The sequence below is a fragment of the Primulina eburnea genome, chromosome 8 (genome assembly GCF_022965805.1).
Source record: "Primulina eburnea isolate SZY01 chromosome 8, ASM2296580v1, whole genome shotgun sequence".
Classification (NCBI taxonomy): Eukaryota; Viridiplantae; Streptophyta; class Magnoliopsida; order Lamiales; family Gesneriaceae; genus Primulina; species Primulina eburnea.
The window spans coordinates 41900168-41922692 of record NC_133108.1 but is presented as its reverse complement, the minus strand read 5'-3'; the positions used below and the strand labels follow the sequence as shown (position 1 = coordinate 41922692).

The 22525-nt window shown below is 37.1% G+C and overlaps 2 protein-coding genes and 1 long non-coding RNA gene across 4 annotated transcripts; all 3 read right to left on the bottom strand.

The window, feature by feature from the left end:
* Positions 1 to 205: 205 nt before the first annotated feature.
* On the bottom strand, positions 206 to 3370 carry LOC140839898 (PRA1 family protein B4-like). Its single transcript, XM_073206885.1, has 2 exons — positions 2623 to 3370; positions 206 to 438 (listed from the first exon to the last, which is right to left on the bottom strand). Exon 1 carries the CDS (start codon positions 3294 to 3296, stop codon positions 2640 to 2642), a length of 657 nt encoding a protein of 218 aa, XP_073062986.1. The 5' UTR covers positions 3297 to 3370; the 3' UTR covers positions 206 to 438; positions 2623 to 2639.
* A 5956-nt stretch (positions 3371 to 9326) lies between these two features.
* On the bottom strand, positions 9327 to 11489 carry LOC140839897 (uncharacterized). 2 transcript variants are annotated; one of them, XR_012119807.1, is made up of 4 exons: positions 11277 to 11489; positions 9911 to 10111; positions 9715 to 9823; positions 9327 to 9593 (listed from the first exon to the last, which is right to left on the bottom strand). XR_012119807.1 is itself a non-coding variant. In XM_073206884.1 (3 exons), exons 1-3 carry the CDS (start codon positions 11385 to 11387, stop codon positions 9558 to 9560), a joined length of 348 nt encoding a protein of 115 aa, XP_073062985.1. In that variant the 5' UTR covers positions 11388 to 11489; the 3' UTR covers positions 9327 to 9557. The 2 variants fall into 2 exon arrangements, 1 of the variants encoding a protein (XP_073062985.1); XM_073206884.1 differs by lacking the exon at positions 9715 to 9823.
* Positions 11490 to 14402: 2913 nt separating this feature from the next.
* LOC140838013 (uncharacterized) lies at positions 14403 to 14822 on the bottom strand. The gene is made up of 2 exons (XR_012119522.1): positions 14708 to 14822; positions 14403 to 14625 (listed from the first exon to the last, which is right to left on the bottom strand). It is a non-coding gene; the product is annotated as an uncharacterized lncRNA (long non-coding RNA).
* Positions 14823 to 22525: the final 7703 nt, after the last annotated feature.

The following is a 22525-nucleotide window of genomic DNA, read 5'->3' as shown; positions in this document are numbered from 1 at the left end:
CCAAACTCACTCCTAAACTCGTTATTTTTCCAATTTCCACCCTTTTTGTAGCTAAGAATAACATGAAAATTTAATTTAGAAACTAAGTAAACGAACGTGGAGCAACAAGTAGCCAATAGTACAGTAGTACCAAGGACCTTTGGAAAAGCGAACCAAGCATCCAATACAGATACCACTATGATTATGCCAATTTTTTTTGAAAAAAAAATGATCCAGATTCCACCATAGATCCCAGGTCGAGCTTTACACAAACAGTGTGTTTACATCGAGGGAAGGAAAAACTAAACGAGTGTCAGTCAACATAGGTTGCAAATTTTACGATTCAAATTTGAAGGAAGTGTAACTAGCTAGTATGGTTGTATTGGAAATACAGAATAAAGAAACCTAACTCAAAATTTGAAAGACTTCACATCAGTTTGTGGACAACTTGAGCGGTTCCTGCATTCAAATCACAAAGGCACTATCGATTATTCACCCAGTAATAACAAAAATATACACAACTTTTTAAAATGAAAAATATAGGACCAACAACATTCATCTGCTTTGGGCAAAGATAACCGTACAATTACAAATTTTTCGGTCACAAATCTGAAAAACATACCGATTAAATGCATGTAACTAAAGCCACAAAATCCAAGTCGTACAATCGGTCATCTCAACCATAGTCCATAGATTATCTAAATCTCGTTCCAAGACACATAAATCAACTACTGAATAAAAATAGACAAAATACCATCTTAAATTTCGAGCAAATTCATGCAAGGTAAGTCATGAGAGGCCAACTACAGGCAGATAGGTGCTCTAATAGAAAAGGCATATAACTGAGGATTCGAACATTACATATCAGGCATAAAAGAAAAACTCATATAAAATTGTCGCTTAAACAGGACAATAATTAACAATCAAGCAGGGTAGGAAAATAATCATAAGCGCCACAGTAAAACTGCTAAACGATTCTGAGTTACAGAACAATCTTAAAAAAATGCACAAATCCAGCAATTGATTGATCATGCTGTTATACTGTCCAGATCAAAAATCCATCTAACATGCCAATTTATAACATAATTAAAGGGAAAAAATGATAGCACATTAAATTTTCCGGGAAACACTTGTAATGATATCCCGTTAAAGAACACTGCATTTCCTGTAGCATATATATATATATAAGCTAGAATATAAAGATACAAACACAGGCAATGAGCATATAAACCACGTGTATTATGTCAAATACTCAAATGGCTAATAACCCTCTGACAAATCAATTAGCTAAAATCCATTTATGAATTAAAGTATTACATGAACCCCATCAATAATATTTTGTGGTACACGCGACTTTTATTCATACAGTCATGAAATTATCCAGAAATTATTTTTCTTGAATTCAAAAGTGTTGGTTCAGTGTAACAAAAAAAATAAGTTTAATTTCTTTTTCAAACTTACCGCACCCCAAACACTTCAGATATATTAAAAGACATTGTAAAACTTTACAAAAACAGAGAGATTGTGATAAAAAAAAAAAAAGAGGGAAATAATCAGAATATTTACTTTTTAAAAGAAAGAATATTTACTTTTAAAAACATTTACAATTTTATTTTCAACCTCAAAAACTCTTCAAAATTATTTCACACATATGATCATAAAGTTTACATGTACCACAAAAGAATTGTCAGCATCAAAAGCTTTAGATCTCTACTTATAAACATAAGGACGGGGAGGGGGTGGGTCAGACATTTTGACGCAACATACGGTCTCTATGCAATTTACCCATTCAAAGATGCAGAATACAGAAGGTTTTTGGTGTAGTACACACTTGAAAAGCTCACTCTTACCCATTGTACCATTAAAATTTTCTTCCAAAGAACGGAACCAGTAAATTAGAGTTTCTTTGACGGGTCCGCATCCCACAGTAAGTTTTTTAATGGTCTTGCTAGTGGAATTTTATTTTTGGACCAGATTTCGGCGCTTTGCACCCTCTGAATAAACTAAATTTGCATATTGCACCTGAAAATTTTATTTTTTGAATGATATCATATTTGAAAATTGCCAAAATCGTGTCCAGAACTGAAATCCCACAAAACCATTGATAACTTCCCAAGCGGCGTGGTGCAGGTGAAATGTGCCAAAGAAACTATAATTCAATGACAGAATCTGCCAAAATAAATAGGGTGTAATGCGCCAAATCGACCCATTTAGAGGATGCACTTCACCAAAAACCCTAATTTTCCTTCAAGATTGGGATCCTAATCCTATCGTTAGTTTCGATTTAAAATAAGCTACATTTGCAACAAAGTCACCAATCAAGAACAAGGCGCTAAAGTGAAAGACTCAAACAGACCATAATAAAAGAACACGTATCGGTATCAGATCATACATATTAACATGCAAGCATCCACGGCAATTCAATTCTTCGAGAAATTACCAAACACAGTTCCAATCAGGCAATTAAGCTATATGACTTCAGACAAGCCTAAGTATATGCACGAGGTCGATAAGATTATTTTCGAAATTACTTAAACAAAAGAACATGTCACATGAATCTTTCAAGATAATCTGTGATGCCATATTCCAATCAACAAATAATAGATATCAACACCCTAATTAGCGAATAAATCCATTCATTACCGCCATAAGAATGATTCTCAAACCCTTGCGGCCACCTGAGGCGGAGAAATTGCAGCATTGGCGCCGGTGAAGAAAGAAAGGAACCCAGAAGCACCCGTGCTCTGCTCCTGCTCGTCGAGGAAAAGATCTTCGGGAACCCTCAAAGCACCGTGCGCGCAAACAATCGCAACACCAACCAAAAGAGCTGACACCAAAACAGATCCGACGCTAGTGAGGAAGATCACAACGACGGTGGAGACGACCAAGAAGAAAAGAGTCTCGCGATCCGAAAATTGGCGGCCGAGGACGACGAGCGGAGGATCGGAGGCCTGACGGAAGAGGTAGAGGAACATCCAACCAGCGAGGAGGCCAGCTAGGACGATAAGAGAAAAAGGGTTGGTCAAAAGGGAGATAGCGAGCACGGCGGTGATGATGGTGAAGTAATTAATGCGAAAATATTGAAAATTTTTGCGGATGCGGAGGGTTGCCTCGGAGACGGATTCAGGCTTGGAGAAAGCAGATCGTTCGACAAGCTCCGGCCAGGGGCGACGATTGGCAAGGCCGGACCGGACGGTTTCGGAGATCCCAGCAAAGAACACGCGAACGGCTAATGAGGATTGCTGACCGTCGGCGGTGGTGGTGGCGGATTGCTGGGGATTGGAGATGGGTAGGATTGCAGGAGAGGAATTCGCCATGATTTTGTGTTGAAGAGTTGATTTCTTCAGACAAAAGAAAGAATACAGAGAGACGCGGTTCAAATATGTGTGTGTGTGTGTATATATATATATATATTTTTAAAATTGTGAAATGATGGGAAATATTATTTTGGAAAAAAAACAATATAATAAAATTAGTGTCAAATTGAATATCAAATGGATGATTATGAATCTTTAAAATTAATAATGGACAATAATATAATAATAAATTTATAATAAATGATAATATCGAATCCTTACTTGGTGAGATTGTGCTCGAAATGCTCCAGAAATAACACACATGTTGTTTGCGGATGATACATTGTTATTTGGGAAAGCTGATCGTAACAATTGCAGTGTTATTCGCATAGTGCTACAGCTTTATGTATCTCAACAAATCAGTCCTAATACTTTTGCCCAGAGACGAAAGATTTTGTATTCTCTTCTTTGAATATGCAGAGCAATGAATCCTATGAAGGTCTGCCACCCTTTACGGATCCCAACGAGCGTCACTAGTTCAGACGTGGGCTTTAAGATGACCCTGAGCCTGAAATCAAGAAAAAGACCGTTAAGAGGGGGCCAGGAGGGTGTCCTGGCGTAGCCCCTCCGACGCTCAAGTCAGTGACTGAGGATATATGGGGGGAGCAGCTAAGGGTGCTGCTGAAAACAATATAATGAATCCCCTAACTGAACACTCAAACCTGTTATTTATAGGAGAATACCTGGGCCCTTGGTGGGCCTGTTTTCCATTTGGGCTAGGGCCCTTGGTGGGCCTGTCTTCCCCTTTGGACTAGAGATGAGCCAGGGATAGTGGGCTCATCCATGGGGTATCACCAGTCTCCCCCTCCCGAGTCGAACTGAATCGCAGGTTCGAAGTTCGATTAGTTGTGATGTCCCCGAGTTACCGGGTGCGAGTTGTGCATGTTTTTCCAGCCGTTCGTCAGTCCCCAAAAATTTGGAAACAAATCGGGTCACTTTCTCGTTTTGAAGGGCTAAGTCTGTGTTGGGCTCCCCTGTCAATAGTCATTTATTCTCTACTTTATTCACATCCCTCCAACATAATATTATATACACCCTTTACTCAGCACTTCGCCATCACTCGCGCCACCATCTCACTCCATCTCGCCTATCTGCCGCCTTGCCTAGCAGTGCGCCTGTCTCGCCACGCCAGGACACCCTCCTGGCCCCCTCTTAACGGTCTTTTTCTTGATTTCAGGCTCAGGATCATCTTAAAGCCCACGTCTGAACTCCCCCATAATTTTTTTTCAGAAATCACACAACCCTTCGTAAGGGAGTATATCAAAATTCTCAACGTACTGGACGAGGATGGGCGATGCGAGGGATCGGGCGAGCTCGCGCTCGGGCGAGCAGTGGATGAGCGAGCACTGGAGTGGGCGAGACTGCTAGGGGCTCAGCCGAGAAAAATAAAGGAGATGGGCCTTGGTTGAGAGGCGAAGGGGTTAGTGTCGGCAGGGGCGGGCGAGAGCTGTGTTCGGCGAGAAGGGTGAGAGGCGAGTGCTCGGGCGAAGGGGCGAGACGGCTGGGCATGGGCGAGAGCATGAGGGGCGAGGCTGCTGTGGGCGGGCGAAGGGGGCGAGGCGAGGAGAAGGCAGGGGCGGGCGAGAGCTGTGCTCGGCGAGAAGGGCGAGAGCTGTGCTCGGCGAGAAGGGCGAGGGTGATGCGAGTGCTCGGGCGAAGGGGCGAGACGGCTGGGCATGGGCGAGAGCAGGACAGGCGAGGCGTGCGAGAGGCGAGACAAAGCTGCTGTGGGCGACCGGGAGGTAGGCGAGCGTGAGGAGGGGCGATGGCAGTGCGTTGGGCGAGGGTGTGCGTGCCTAGGCGCAGGGAGGTGGCGACGTTGGGCGATGACGCGCGCGGGCGAGGGCTCGCACTCGTGCAGGGAGATGGTGAAGCTAGACGGTGTCTGGCGTGGCGAGACAGGCGCACTGCTAGGCAAGGCGGCAGATAGGCGAGATGGAGTGAGATGGTGGCGCGAGTGATGGCGAAGTGCTGAGTAAAGGGTGTATATAATATTATGTTGGAGGGATGTGAATAAAGTAGAGAATAAATGACTATTGACAGGGGAGCCCAACACATACTTAGCCCTTCAAAACGAGAAAGTGACTCGATTTGTTTCCAAATTTTTGGGGACTGACGAACGGCTGGAAAAACATGCACAACTCGCACCCGGTAACTCGGAGACAGCACAACTAATCGAACTTCGAACCTGCGATTCAGTTCGACTCGGGAGGGGGAGACTGGTGATACCCCATGGATGAGCCCACTACCCCTGGCTCATCTCTAGTCCAAAGGGGAAGACAGGCCCACCAAGGGCCCTAGCCCAAATGGAAAACAGGCCCACCAAGGGCCCAGGTATTCTCCTATAAATAACAGGTTTGAGTGTTCAGTTAGGGGATTCATTATATTGTTTTCAGCAGCACCCTTAGCTGCTCCCCATATATCCTCAGTCACTGACTTGAGCGTCGGAGGGGCTACGCCAGGACACCCTCCTGGCCCCCTCTTAACGGTCTTTTTCTTGATTTCAGGCTCAGGGTCATCTTAAAGCACACATCTGAACTAGTGACGCTCGTTGGGATCGGACCCTAGATTTCCCGTGAGTATCAAATAAGAAAAGAATTTTCGATTGTAAAAAGGAGAGAGCATGGATCAAATTGCAGGGGTGGAAAGTCAAGTTGTTTTGGATAGGTGGGCGTGAGATATTAATCAAGAGCGAGGACCCATATTTTCCGGTACTGCAAATTTGCAAGACAGGTATGGAAATCCACGGGAAATTTGGCCCTCAAGTCAGTGACTTCTATCGATGATCCATAGGTGACCTGTTCCCAAGAATAGTGGAGAATGGAAATGGGAAGGAATTCGAATTGTTTGTGTTGACGTGCTGGAGTATTTGGACTGAAAGAAACGACCGAGTTTTCCATTGTAAGATTCAGGGGGGTGTATTCAATCTAAACTTTTAATGACTTTTATGGAATTTTAAAATCTAGAGGTATTCAATCTAAACTTTTAATGACTCTATATATGTTTAGTGGTATTCAACATGGATTTTGGTAGAGTTTTAAAAAGTCATGTGGTATTCAAACTTGACTTTTTAAAACTCTACAAAAGTCGAGAGGTATCCAAAAAATCCATAGATTTTAAAGGATTCTTATTTTATTATTCATGTACAAACCTTGAAGCCTTATGTACAATTGCAGAAAATCTAAAATATTCTTCCATCTATACCAAAGATTTTGATGGACTTTCTTTTTTGAAAAATACGCTATCTCTCTTCTATCTCAAGCCATCTATAGGGTTCTCTCCCTCAAAAAAATTTCTTCTATTCAAAGGTATGATTGGTCAATCTTGAATTTATTATATTGCCAATATTTATGTGTAAAAATAGATGAATTGTTGTTTTTTTTTCTTGAATCATTATGATTATTGTATTTCATAAATTGTTCATTTTAATAAAATTTTATTATGAACTTATAAAAATATTGTTCATTAATATATTGAATTGACATAAAGAATTGAAATTTTGATTTCAATAAATTGGATAGTTCATTTGTCGTTTTTCACAAATTAAATTTATTTAACCTTTAAATAATAAGTAAAATTTATTTACATTTTCATAAATAAAAAAAAATTAAAATTTAATAGGTTATACATATCCAATAATTATTTAAAAAAAATTAATAAAAAAATAAATCACAATTATAAAAGTTTACAAAAGTTTACAAAAGTCTACAAAAATCTTGAAAAAAAGTCTATAAAAGTCTATGAAATATGTTTTACAATTCCATGAGATTCTATAAAAGTCAATCAAAATCCATCAACTCCACAAAAGTTCACCTTTTAAAAATAGTCATTAAAAGTCATTAAAAGTTTAGATTGAATACACCCCCCTCAATCATGTATAGAGCAAGAGCGAAACAAATGGGAGTCTTTACTAGTTAACAACTACACCAGATGCTTATCAAAGAATCCAACCGAAGCAAAATCCTAAATGGCAAAAACCACCTGCTTGAGTCATCAAAATCAACGTGGATGCATCTGTTTTTACAGGTTCAGAATACTTTTGGGGTGGGGCTAGTTGGTAGAGACAATATTGGAACTATATTGTTTGCGCACGTATACTTTTACACATTGTCCTAAAAAGTGGTAGGCAGATGGTCACCCACCGCCTAGCGCTTAAATAGCCACTTAGGTGGTGTCTAGACAAATTTTTTTATTTAAATATCTAATTCTCCTTGTCCATCTACATATTAGTCTAATTATTCAAGTATATCGAATTCAAATTCAAAATCAGTGACATATTACTCATATTTATCCGATACAAATTGATTGAAAAATATGATAAACAATCTTTTTTAAGAAATAAAAATCTAAATAAAAAAATTATAGATTAAATTAAGCTGCCATCTAGTTGGTTCTAAAAATCGAGGTAGTGAGCGACCGCCCAACACCTAAATGGCCATATGTGACACCTTTTAGAACACTGCTTTTACGCGACAATATTACTCCTCATCTAGCTGAGATGCTTGCAATTAAAGAAGGTACAGAGAACACAATCAAGTTGAGATGGTCGAATATTATAATTGAACCTGATGCAACCACAACAATTTAAGCCATAAAAATTCATTCTCCTTTCTCCATGGATGCACCTGCTGCAGAGTATATTCGAAATCTATGCTCATCTTTATATCAATCTGCAATTCAGCATTGTCCTCGTACTCTAACAAAGTGAAACATGAATTGACTCGTTAAAGTTTTCAATCTTGTTGTAATTTCGATTTCTTAGAATTAATTCAGTTGTTCCTTTGGCCACTTTATCTCTTGACTTGCTGGTTTGAATTTGATTAACTAAATGTTTTCATTCTTTAAAAAAAATGTGACCAGACATTTTTTTTTTTGCCGAAATCTACAAATCATGTTGCAGACTTACCGGCATCTCATGGTTTTTATCTTACAGCTATCCCAAGTTTTTGGGAGATTTGTGATTTATTTTTCAGCTCTTTAGTTAAACTGTGACACGGAGAATTCCTTTATGAATAAATAATATTTGATTATTTTTTCAAAAAGAAAAAGTTGAATGTCTACGTCTAGGAAACTTAGGACGTAAACAAATCAAACTCGTTTAGATTGTAAAGCTTCGGAATCTAAGTTGTATATCGGAATGTTAAAATTTTCAACCGTTTTATCTCAAATAAAACTATTTTTTTATATATTTGAAATCAATCACAACTATTGATTAGAAATGTTCAACTACAATTTGGTTTTAAATAAAAAAATCAAAACAAACCACATTTTATCAATTTTACAAAATTTAAAATCAAACCAAACCAAAGCAAACCATTAATTTTGTTTTGGTTTAATTTGATCAGATTTGGATGACTAATTTTTTTTTTAGTTTCATCGTAAATTAGCGCATGAGATATTGCAATTTGCAAAATATAGCAATTGTGACTTGATAGAGATGAGTAAACATTTTATTTGACCGAATTATAAGCAAAAATCATACATTAATACTTGTTCAAGTTAGATAATTCTGCAAGTTATGAAAAACATAAACTTTTAGTATTGCAATTGTGTTTTTTTGGACTAAAATATGCAATAAATAAATTATCGATGTAATTGAAATGTTACAGAGCTCATCAATAATATAAACTAAAAATCAAATAAAATATTTATATATCCAAAAAAAGTCACCCTGAACGGACAACTACTATTGATTCATGGAGAACGGCCAACAATTGTTAGATAGTTTGGAAACTAAATAAGAGCTAATCTCGGCTCTTGCATCAATTTCTCCTTACCATTGAAGTACACATTTTTTAAGCAATAGTATAATGGATGAATGCATTTCTACCTCAATTGTTAAACTAAAAAACAATCACGAGTAAACGATTTAATGGAATGGAATTGGTGAAACTTACAATTTCATGGAACAAAAAACAGAGATCCCGTAAGAAACAGATTCTGTCATATTTTGGAACAGTATTAGTACAAGAAATATGTATAGAGAATAAATTGGCAAACTTAAATAAGCAGCATTCGTTCATACCATATATAAAAAATCACAAATATTCCCCGAAACCATACAAATCTAGTAACGGGCCATTCAAATACATGGTAAACAGATAATGAGCATGACCACCATCAGCTGTCCAAGATGGTTGATCAGAATTCAAATAAACTTATTATTCAATACACCTAAGTTTCTTACTCTTATGAAGGGGTGAAAATTAAGACAAAATAAACCTAGAAGGTCGACCCATTCCACCCAAAGTTGGAGCCCTGCAAAAAGAAAACTGATATCAAGGAGGGCAGAAACATGACATGAAATTTACGAAGTTAATATTATAAGACAAATATCAACCATTATTATATAAAATTACAAACACAAGCAAACCAGTACTTGATATCACAACTACATGGACGATCTCATCAATAGTGAAAGTTCATTCACAAGATTAGTACTGGTGTAAAGCATGCAGACATTGTGCATTTTCTTGGCTCTGACTGGCCTAAACAAGTAGCAAGAATGCAATGAGAAGACCCAAGAACAAAGCCAAGAACATTCAAAAAACAACTTAAAGTGTCGACTTCCTTGCCTTTGTATCATAAAATTTGAGGTAGAATCGTGACTTTGAGACAGACAACTTAGTCTCAAGTATGTTGGCAATAGCACCACTGAGCTTTTTGTTCACATCAGGGTTGAGACCACCAATAGAAACCAGCTCTCCATAAGCAGCAGGCTCTTCCGTCCCTCCAAATGCTATGGGTACAGATCCCTTCAGCACAATCATCACATACTGCAAAGAAGGATGTTGTAATCCTTAATTTTCCAAGTTAAGAACTGATATTAAGTGGAATAAAAAATGTTTCTACTTTCACACAATTCACACCATTCAACAAGCAACATATTTCATGATCAAGGCCGTAATTCTCTTTGTAGTAGAAATCCTAATAATTGGAGTAAGGATCTAAATATCGAAATTACGAATCAATGGATAATATACTGTAAAGTAGATTCAAGTTATAGTTTTCTCATCAATAATAGATCATCAACTCAAGTCCAGTACGTCTTGTAACAAGGTTAACACTTAAAAGCACCAATATGGAATAAACCACAAACTAATGAATATAAACATAGTTCCCGAATATTAGTGTTTTCAACATTAGAACTTAGGAGTAATTTCTTCATAGTGCACCAACTTAACAGAAAAGGGAAAGCATTGATACATTCAAGTTTCAGTGTCGACTTTGACACTATAAAAACCATACCGTTTTCAAATACAACCTTTAAGTCGAGCTCCTCCAAGTCCCATGAAAAATACCGATCTTTTAAGTTGGGATCTCCCGTTACGATACATATATTTAAATAAAGACTCTCCCATCTATAATATTAGTCTTTAAGTCAGATTCTTCCATTGGATCAGTATTAAAAACCTGATACATACTCAAATTAAGGTGCTTGGGAACACTAAATACTGATAGACTATTGAAAACACCAAAAATGGACCGGCATGAGGAGATGCTAATAAGTTCAGTAATTCTCCACGTCAGAATGCTACCATTTTATGTTCGGGATCCCAGCTCAAGACTCCATTCACTAACTCTCGGTTTCTTCTACACAGATTACCCAAATTAGAGAACATCAACTAGCACATCCAAACAATTAATAATCCATCAGGCCAGGGAATTCCACAGCATTAATGCCCATGGAACCACAAATCAGCCACAAAACTTTCAGAATATCATGAAAAATTAACCGCATTACGTCGGTTGCTTATAATATGCTACCGTACACAGCTAGTGAAGCATACATAAACTGGGAAAAATTAAAACAAGAAAACAAATAGATAGAATACAATAAAACATCAAAAATCGTGAAAATTCCTCAATAGAAAATTTATAACATAGATTGGAATCCATTTAACCATAGAGAACCAAACAAAACAGTGAATAGATACAGACAGCCTCCGGTTTTCCGATGATCTTGGCTACAGCGGAGGTTGCTTCAGAGAGGACAGTGGAGGTATCCACGCCCTCGAGGCTCACGTTAGTCGACAGGTTCAAACACGGCATCGTCGATAAACCCTGGGTAGCTTTTCTCGCAGGCTCTCTTCCTTCTCCAGCAGATTCAGTAAACCAAAAATAATTATTATTATTACCTTTTAGCCCTTATAGCTTGTGACAATACAATTTTTGGTCCTTCATTGTATTTTGACTTTGGTAATTGGGAGGCTGTCATGCTCAGGGACGGTAAATTTTCTCACGAATTTGGGGTTACAAGAAAAATCCGAAACGAAGATGGTGATTTCTGATTTTTTCGAGTTTGAGTTCGGGTTCTGAGATTTTAAGAAATCTCTAATGTAGTTTGGGTGGGTATGAGATTACTATCATCATCCCCGAACCCGCCTCAAAAATAATATCAATAATAAAATAATAAGATTATTAGTATCAATAATATAATAATAATAATATTTATTTTTTTAAAATATTGATATTATTATTAGTATTAATATTATCACTAATAATAATAGATAATAATAAGTTTTGATTTGAAAAAATCTCGGAATCCGTCATTGTCTTGTCATATTTTTGAAACGAGGATGGGGACGGGGATATGAAGTTGATCCCCGAAGTTTCGGGTTTGGGGATTTTTCGAACCCGAAAAAGCGGGGATCGGGACGGGTATGAGGTGGAGATGGAATTCGAGGATGGGGATGAAAAACCAACCCCCGTCCCATTGTCATCCCTAGTCACGCCGTCGCTTTACATTGAACGCAAACCTTGCTTTACTCTACACTTACACTTTTTATGTTCAAAATAACTCGTACAAATGAGGTTAGTTTGAGCAACATGTAAATACATTTGGAACAATAAGTAAAGTCGGAATTTGATAATAAAATATTTATTACTAGTTTGGCAATTATAAATTAACAATATGTTTTGTGAACCGATTATGTTAAAGACGATAAACGATAATAAAATATATTACATTGGTGGACTATAACAATCAAATTCATGCATAAATATACCAAAATTGCCGCAAATTAAAAGTGCAAAAGTTTTATAATGATATATAATTTTCATACAAAATAAAAACAATCAAATATCGTTCTACAATATAACAAAATTTTGTTTTGTTTCTTTAGAAAAATAGAAAAAATGCATTATGATTAAAAAAAAAAGTCGATTACAATTTAGAGGTATTGTTGGTACTACTCAATACGTTAAAAACCGTGAGAACAAATCGAGTCCCGAGAATAGAAAGCGTGCTTTGCAAAATCGAATGACATCTATCACTATGGTTTCAGCTTATTCTCTCTAAAAGTCAGTGATATCGATCATTTCATTAGAAACATGACAAACTCGAAAATTATGCATGTATATTATAAAATTAGACCACATTTACATTAATGCATGCATATTGCACATGACTCCGACTGAGTACCGAAATTGAATAATTTTCTATTCGTGTACTTTCTCTCCAATTCCAATTAGAGTTAGAGTTTTTTCGTTTATATTTTACATTAAACAAATTATAAATTATTAAGGTAACTAAAATGTCTAAACTTATCTTTTCGGATCTATATTCGGCCCAAATTAATCCTAAGACAAGTAGGATGGGACTCGTTATCAGGAAATTACGCTAGTACTTGACGGTTAGACCAACATGCATTGGCGAACATTTCATTTTAGATTACATTAAATATTGAAAATTTCAATTAAGTATATCAGAATATTTTACGAAATGTACTTTTAATGATAAATTTATGATGATGAAGAAGTAATGGAATTGAAGAATTTCAAATGTGAATAGTCCAATTAATATTCGAAAAATAATTCAAAATAGGATTCATATGATAAAAGTGAAAATCGACTTGAAAATATTAAATTGTACTGATCGAGTAGATTTTTTGAGATAGCAATTTGCTCAAAATCGGTGTGGGTGAATAATAAATTAATTTACCAACATACAATTACTTACCTATAAGGTTAACACTAAATCAGTTATCCGAAATTCGCAAGTTGTATAATTTTACAATTAATTTTTTCAAAAACAATTAAATGAGTTCAATTTTTATAATCATTATTGAAATATATATCAGTAATAATCAATATGATGAAATATGATACGATGAAATATGATGAATCAAACACATGATCCAATAATTTATTTCGGCTATTGCAACACAACTTATTAAGGGTCAAATATACCGATACAATTGAACGATGACATAGTGTGATTTTAACACACTTGTTTCTCAACGAGCACACCATCAAGTCTTAGACAGATTAAAACATTAACAAAATCACCAGAGTAAAAATCAGCAAATTAGATATGTCATTCCTAAAGATAATACATTTAAACTTTTTTTGAGGGGAAATTAAGTTTTTTGCTTTTTATTTTTGGACAAGAAGTGTCAACTTCGTTGGTCATTGCCCACTCAGCATCGTAAACTCAGTCTGTTCGGATTTAGTAGCTTTTTTTTAAAAGTGTTTTTTTTTTAAAATAAAGTGCTTTTATAGTTTTATATGCGTTTGGATTTTTATTATTGTGCTTTTAAAAGCACTTAATTAAAGTAAAATAAGTTTTTTTTTTCCAAAAAACCCAAATTTATACTTTTTATGTGATTTTCTAAATAACTCATATTAAAAAAAATGCGTTTTTCCATCTATTTATCCAAACAAACAACTATTAAAACTTTTACTTAAAAAGCAGTTTTAAAAGCCTAACTTAAAAAAACACTTCTCTAAGCAAAATGCGTTTAAATCCAAACTCACTCTTGATGTTTTTTTTACCCTTTCGTAGGCGAAATAATGAACTTTAACATGTGCAGAAATGAATGTAATCCAAGAAACGTGGATATAAAACTAGTTTTCAAAACTTTCAAAGCATCTCTATGCTCAAAAAAATCCAAGAAACAAACATGTGCAGGAATCAATGGTATCTTCAACAAGAAAGCAAAGCCAGGTTTCTAAACGATAATCAAAGATTAACAACAGCCTACCAAGTTTGGCACAAGTGAAATACATCCTTTTCATTCTAGCAGCTAACTTCTATTAGTGATGCAGTTCCTACAATGTACGAAATTAATGCTTGTCCAAAAACTTACCATATTTTCATTCTCAACCTTTAGAGGAGTTCGTTTCTGCTACAGTGCACAAGCCATCTATTTACTCCGTGTTTCTGTCATCAGAATAGGCAACATAGCATCAGAAGGTAAGTACTGAAGAAGCTAGAACACACAGCGTTAAGATTATATCTTGCCTCATTATTTGCCTGAGTAAAAGACCTTAACACCACCTGAGGGCCCTGCAATAGGAAGAGAATTCAGCTTCTTTCTCGACTGTAAAACCTACGATCCCCACTAATAACATTATATTTATATATAGACCTTGAAATTTTTGACACTTCACTTTTCTTACTCTGCTGCCTGAGTAAACTTTGCTGGAGACCATTTGTCAAAGCATAAGATGAAGAGAGAGATGCCTTCAATATGTTCACAGCCTGCAAAACCGATACGATGAGAATAGGAAATTTAATGTTTCTCTAAACAAGACTACTTATGACTTGATTGTTACCCCGTTCCTACATCGAGAACGTGTTTCTCTATATCACTTAATGGGATGCCCGTTTGTTGAAGCTTGGATAGACTAGAGCCAAAAGCTATTGTCACATCTAAATTATCAGTTACCAAGAAGCCGTTGGGTTTCAAACCTTTCGGATTAATTGTTCTCGAGTAAGCCAAACTATAATCAGGAATAAAATGTGAAGTAGACATTTTATAGCAGCGATGTCTTTCTGTTAAACAATTGTTGTTGTAAAATAACATGTGGGAACTTTGTTCGGTGAGAGGAAGAATTTGGTTGAACCAGGAAACATACTTTGGAGGGAGTCGGGGATTCAATATCGAATTGATTGAGTGATCCTGAGTATTTATGTGCTTCCCTCCGATCAAATTAGGAACAGATCTATACAAATTATCCATTGCGCCAAGACCAGAGTTACCGTCCAAGAGAAACAACACTTTCCCTAACGGAATGGTGAGCAAACTGAAAACAAAACAAACGAAGTCTTCCTGTGCATGAACTGCGAGGATTTCAAGCTGTGCTTACCCTTCTGAGACACAAATGGAATGTATTGGGAAGAGATCATTTCTCTTTCGTTAAGAATGATGTCTGTCAGCGGAGTGTTCGAAACCAAGAAACACTTTATGTTAGAGTAGATGCCCTACAAGTCAACTGTTGACTAGGGATTTTATTGACTCAAGTGTAATAAACAATCTTTATTTTAATATAATTCATTATTTCATGGTTTGTTAATTCTTTATCTGTATACCCATGTTATCAAACATAGATAAAGACCTTGATCATACTTTAATACAAATGAATCGTAATTCGATGTTGAAACTCGTTTGTAAATACTGTATGATCTAAACTCGTTCCTAGTCGATTCAGCCGCCTAAAACATGGATAAAGGTCGCTTGAGCTTGAGACTAGCATCTGTGATGTTGTGTACTGCGTTTCTTGGTAAGGGCATGGAGATGTCCAAACATGCAGATGGGTAGTCATATGATGATTATACCGAACAACCCTCCCTCGGACTTTCCAAGTGGTTATCATTCATCGAGAGGATAAGTCCGTGGTTATGATTGTACACCATTAGTCCTTACGACCCGGGACAACACTGAGGCTCTATATGCTAGGGCTGTGCTTTGACTCGTTTACCGGCTCCAGGAGAGTCATCAGGTGGCGAGGTTGGGTACAGTTGCGACACATATAGGAGCCAGTGTATTGTAGTCGGGGATTCACCGCTCACCTACGGGTGTGGATATCCTATGTGATCTAATGAAATAATAGTGCATGGAATCTCTGGCCAGAGTACGAGATGTACGTTGGAGAAGGAGTTCTCCAAATAGTACACGCGATGCCACTATTATAGTTATCACATAGTTATCGAATTAATATGCAACCCTCGATGAACCAATGGTTGCAGATTCGATCGGGATATATGAGATGAAGGGACCGTACTGTACGTTAATCATAATCGACTGGTTCTTGCAGGCACTATCAGTGATACCTAGGGGATCATGGGGCGATGCTACTAGACGCTCTTACCATGATCCGATGAGTGCAATCAGAAATGAGTTCTGACATTCTTGATCAAGGTGTTGATGAAAAGAATGGGGCTAACTAGGGTAAGCCCGAATAAAGGATTATGTCCTGAATCACAAAGAGTTGTGAACTCACGGCTAGCTGTATCCCTGAACCATTGAGGGTCACACAAGCACTGGATCGTTTGTTCCCGTTGAGAGAATAAATTCAAGGAGTTGAATTTATATTATGATATAGTAAATTCAAGGAGTTGAATTTATGATAATTAAATTTTGAGAAAATAAATTCAAGGAGTTGAATTTATGATATAGTAAATTCAAGAAGTTGAATTTATGAAATTTGGAGAAAATAAATTCAAGTAGTTGAATTTATAAAAATTGAGGATTTAATTTATTAAACTCAAATGTTGGGTTTATTAAATATTAAATTTTGGAGGTAATGTAAATTCAAGTAGTTGAATTTATAATTTAAATAATAAATTCAAATGTTGAATTTATAATGTATTTAATTTATTAAGCTCAAAAGTTGAGTTGATTAATTAATAAAATAAATATGGTGGATAATATGTTTAATGGGCTTGTAGGGGTACAAGTCCAACATATTAAATAATTAAAGTTTTAATGGACTTTGATTAAATTAATTAAACTAGTTGGACTAGCCCAATTAATTAAATCAAGCCCGTTAATGTTAATTATGTAATTAGGGTTTAATTTAAATATAAATAACACATGCAAACATCAAAACCCTAGCCCACCACTATGAAACCTACGTGAGCCTCCACTCAATAAAAAGGAAAAATCGGCCACCATTTTTAAAAAGGAAAAAGGATTGTGCCATCTCTCAATTATTTTTCTCTCCTACGAAAATATCTTCCATATTTTCTAGTGCAAGTTGGAAGAGGAACACACTATCTAGTCGTGGACTTGATAGGAGGATTTTTGAAGAAAGTTCGTAGGGAATCATCAAGAGCCAGATCTGTCATACCGGATCGGTTGGTGTCCACGTGATTAATTCACAAAGGTATAATGATTTACTCCCTATGAATGTTTTGATAAATCATACGAGCGCCTAAAGCAATATTATTTTGTTTTTCAAAATAAAATAAAAATTTTAAATCTTCCGCTGCGTTTGGGCGTGTAGAAAACCGGATCCAACAGTGGTATCAGAGCCAGGTTTTCTGAATCGTATGATTTAAATTATATTGAATAATTTGTTTCTAACCACACAAGAAAATTTTCAGAAATATTGATGCACCATAAAAATTAAATTTTTCGGAAAAACAAAAAAAAAAAAAAAAATTTCGTGATCTGCCCGGAACTGTTCCGGGCAGACCCCGCGCAGGGCTGCGCGCGCAGCGCGCAGCGACCTGCGCGCAGGAACGCGCAGCGCGCGCGCGCAGCGTGCGCTCGCAGAGCGGCGCAGCGTGCGGAACGTCCGCACGCTGTGCGCCGCCCCGCGCGGCGCACAACGCGGCGCAGCGTGCGGAGCGTCCGCACGCTGCGCGCGGCGTTGCGCGCACCTGTGCGCGCCTGCGCGCACAGGTTGCTGCCACTGCCCGAAACGTTCGGGCAGCGGGCGGGCAGCGGGGGCGACGACCCGGGATCGTCTCGGGAAGCGTGCAAAATTGATGGGCTTGAATTGTTTGGGCCCGGGGTGCAATTTTCTGATTTTTCAAAATTATGGGGAAAATTGATATTTTTGAAATTGATTCAATTTTTTATTTTGGAAAATTAATTTTTGGAAAATTAATAATTTTCTTGTAAAATAAATAATTAGAATATGATTTTAATTATTTATGGTAAAAATGAGTTTTATAAGAAATCAATTATTATTGATTTAATTGGAAATTAAATAAAAGAGTTTATTTAATTTATTAAATTCTTTAATAATTGTGGTGGTTAGTGATAAAATTATTAGATATATGATTTATCAATTAATTAAATTGTTTAATTAAATTGATGTTAATATTTGATATTAAATGCATGAAGGATGATCGAGAGCCTTGACCAATGTGTTAGGTGTATGTTAGGATATTTTACTGTTTTTATTCAATTTTATAATATTTGATATTATTAAAGTGGGCCTGGTTTATGGCCCGTTCCCACCCCCATGAGATGTATCCCTTATGTGACATGGCTATTCAAATGTAATAATTAGAAATAGTGGGAGATCAAGACTGGAAGATGGTGGACCCGATGATCAAGATGAAGACATGTAAAATATTGGAAGCTTTTGTAATAAGTTGCATTTGCATCCCTGCATTCACCTAGGTTTGGACCTGGATCCATGTATGGCTCACATGGATCTATTAGTGTTGGCAATCGATCATCCTTATTTATTGTTGAATGTCATATTATGATATATGTGATATATAGTAGTATGCATGTATGTATATTATTATATAATATAGTTGCATGAATCCGGCAAACATACAAACTCGTGGCACGCGATTTTCAAATAAAATGATGAGACAAATTTTTTTAATTAAAATCCCTCATTTTGAATATGATTCAAAATTTATATCAAACCGAATAAGTAAAAATTAAAAGAGTTTAATTTTTCCTTGCCTTCCATCAACCGTGGTTGCATGTTGATCGCTACCCGCGGACAGTGTCTGGCTCATATTATTGGAGAGGCCTGTACGCCGGAAAGCTGTGACTTCCACCGGACATATGATGTGAATTGAGTGGAACTCCCATGACTTCGGCTCATATTATTGGGGGAACTCATGGCGACCGTCCACTACAATTCAATATTGATGGGTTGGTTTGACACGTGAAAATAAACGGTGTCATATTATTGGGTCCTTATTAAACGTGAGGCAAAACACGCGGAGGTTGCATAGGGATGCAATTGGACTCTACCTTTTAGAAATTATAATTGGCTGATATTATTCGGGATTATAATTGGCTAATTGGACTCTACGTGCCTACTAAGGAAATACGATTTCCCTTTTTCATCAGAGGGTGGTGGAAATGTCAAAATAGTGGGAGGGTAATTTATAAAATGAAATCCATATTTTATATCTTAGAATTATTTTAAAATTATCAGTAACATTTATCTGTTTTCATTTTCAGTATATATACGATGTCTACTCGTAACCCGCTTTCAATCATTCTCGATCAAAACAAATTGACTGGCCCTAACTATAATGACTGGTTTCGAAATTTAAAGATTGTTCTGAACTCGGAAAAGATTCTGTATGTGCTTGATAAGAAGCCACCGAAGGAAGCACCTTCAAATGCCACTCCGACTAAATTGGCTGAGCTTGAAAAATGGTGGGACCATGACATTCAAGCTAAGAGCTACATGTTGGCTTCTATGTCGAATGAACTGCAGAAGCGGTTCGAGGAGGCTGTGAATGCTGCTGACATTCACTTACATCTGAAAGAATTGTATGCTGTACAAACTCGTTCAGAGAGATATGCTGTTGTTAAAGAACTCATGACTACACGCTTGCGAGATGGGGCTTCGGTCCATGAGCATGGTGTTAGGATGATTGGGCTCATCGAGAAGTTGGTGGGACTCGACTTGGTTATCCCTAGTGAGCTCTCGACTGATATTCTCTTGCTGTCTCTGCCCTTCTTCGTTCGATGGATTTGTGGTTAACTTTAATATGAATAAGCTTGAGGCCACCCTTGAAGAGTTGGTCAATATGCTTACTAGTTATGAGGCCACAATCAAAAAGGATAAGCCTGTTTTTCTAGTGGGTTCTTCGTCCTGCACGAAAAAGGGAGCCCCATACAAAGGCAAGAAGCGTTCTGCCCCTCCAAAGAAGAACAAGCCTAACAAAAAACCATACAAGAAACCTAATCCGGGGCCCACAAAGCCTGACAAGTCAGAACAAATCTGTTTCCACTGCAACAAGCCTGGACACTGGAGGCGTAATTGCGCGGAGTATCTTGCTCAGAAGCGTTCTGGTCATGGTATGTTTTATATTGAAGTTAATGTTTCTATTAATTCCTCTTCTTGGGTATTGGATACCGGATGTGGTTCTCATCTATGCAATGATTTGCAGGTGATGGGAAGAAGCAAGAGGCTTAGAGATGGTGAGACCTTTCTAAGACTAGGAAATGGAGCAAGGGTTGCTGCTACTGCCATTGGAGACATTACTTTAATTTTGGACAATAATTTTAAGTTATTTTTGAGAGATGTTTTATTTGTTCCTGAATTGGTTAAAAACATTATTTCTATTTCTATGCTTGATAGGGATGGTTATTCTTGTGTTTTTGCTAAAGGTGTTTGCAATTTATACAAGAATGAATGTTTGATTGGAACTGGAGAATTAACAAATGATCTCTATAACTTAAAATTGAAAGAGATTCCTTTAAACAATGTCCAAGCGCATACGAAAACAACAACAAACAAAAGAAAAATAGAAAATCCAAATCCCGCACAAATGTGGCACGCTAGACTAGGTCATATTTCTCAAAGAAGGATGCACAAGCTAGTGGGAGAAGGCATGTTTGACTTGTCAGACATAAATTCTCTACCTACTTGTGAGTCCTGTCTAAAAGGAAAAATGACTAAGACTCCATTCAATGGAAAAGTAGAACGTGCACATGGTCTATTGGATTTGATCCATACAGACGTTTGTGGCCCGCTAAGTGTTAGCACAAAATTTGGGCATTCCTACTTCATTACCTTTACTGATGACCATTCGAGGTATGGGTATGTTTATTTGATGAAACATAAATCTGAAGCATTTGAAAGGTTCAAAGAGTTCAGATCTGAAGTAGAAAATCAGCTAGAAAGAAGTATTAAGGCACTTCGATCTGATCGAGGTGGAGAATACTTGAGTGCTGAATTTTTGGGTTATCTAAAAGAGAATGGGATTCTCTCACAGTGGACTCCACCAGCAACACCACAATTGAATGGTGTTTCTGAACGTCGTAATCGAACATTGATGGACATGGTTCGATCTATGATGGGATTCACTGAATTGCCTACAATGTTTTGGGGTTTTGCGCTTGAAACTGCGGCAATGTTGTTGAATAATGTCCATACTAAAGCAGTGGATAAAACACCATATGAGATATGGATGGGGAAACCTCCCAAGTATTCTTACTTGAGAATATGGGGATGTCCTGCTTATGTGAAGCAGACAGTGGGAGACAAATTGGATAGTAGATCCACTTTGTGCTACTTTGTAGGATATCCAAAGAATTCTATTGGATATTATTTTTATCATCCTAATGAAGCAAAAGTGTTTGTTTCAAGAAATGCCACCTTTTTGGAAAGGGAGTTTCTATTAGATAGAAAAGGCAAGATGATAGAACTTGAAGAAATTCAAGATACTCCCTCAACTTTAGAAGTTGAACCTAATCCCCTAGAACCAGTAGTTGAAGTACAAGCTCCTAGAAAGTCTGATAGAGTTATTAGACCACCTGCCAGATATACACTTCTTCATGAACAAGGCCATGATGAGCCTTGTGTTGGATGCGATCCAATGAATTTCAAAGAAGCAATATCTGATACTGATTCAACTAAATGGCTTGAAGCCATGCAGTCAGAAATGGACTCTATGTATTCAAACCAAGTCTGGACATTAGTGGATCCACCTGAGGGAATCGTTCCCATAGGATGCAAATGGATCTACAAAAGAAAGCTTGGGGCGGATGGGAAGGTAGTGACCTTCAAAGCAAGACTGGTTGCAAAAGGTTATACTCAAAAGCAAGGAATTGACTATGAGGAAACTTTTTCACCAGTAGCTATGTTTAAGTCCATTAGAATACTACTAGCCATAGCAGCATGGTATGACTATGAGATATGGCAAATGGATGTAAAGACTGCATTCCTCAATGGAGACATCAAAGAAGAAATTTATATGTCTCAACCTGAGGGATACACATCAGTAGGAAGTGAGCATAAGGTATGCAAACTTCAGAGATCAATATATGGTCTCAAGCAGGCATCAAGGAGTTGGAACCTCAGATTTGACAGCACTATCAAAGAGTTTGGTTTTGCTAAGAATCCCGAGGAACCATGTGTGTACAAGAAAGTTAGTGGGAGTGCAGTGACATTCCTGGTACTTTATGTTGATGATATCCTGCTCATTGGGAATGATATAGGATTACTGCAATCAACTAAAGTATGGT

Bases quoted from the DNA above. Each gene is read 5' to 3' on its own strand.
- LOC140839898 (XM_073206885.1), bottom strand. From the start codon at position 3,296: ATGGCGAATTCCTCTCCTGCAATCCTACCCATCTCCAATCCCCAGCAA.
- LOC140839897 (XM_073206884.1), bottom strand. From the start codon at position 11,387: ATGCCGTGTTTGAACCTGTCGACTAACGTGAGCCTCGAGGGCGTGGAT. The intron at 10,112-11,276 runs GTCTGTATCTAT...CCTTCTTTGCAG, and splicing joins TCATCGGAAAACCGGAGGCT to TATGTGATGATTGTGCTGAA. The intron at 9,594-9,910 runs GCAAGGAAGTCG...TTCTTTTTGCAG, and splicing joins TCAAATTTTATGATACAAAG to GGCTCCAACTTTGGGTGGAA.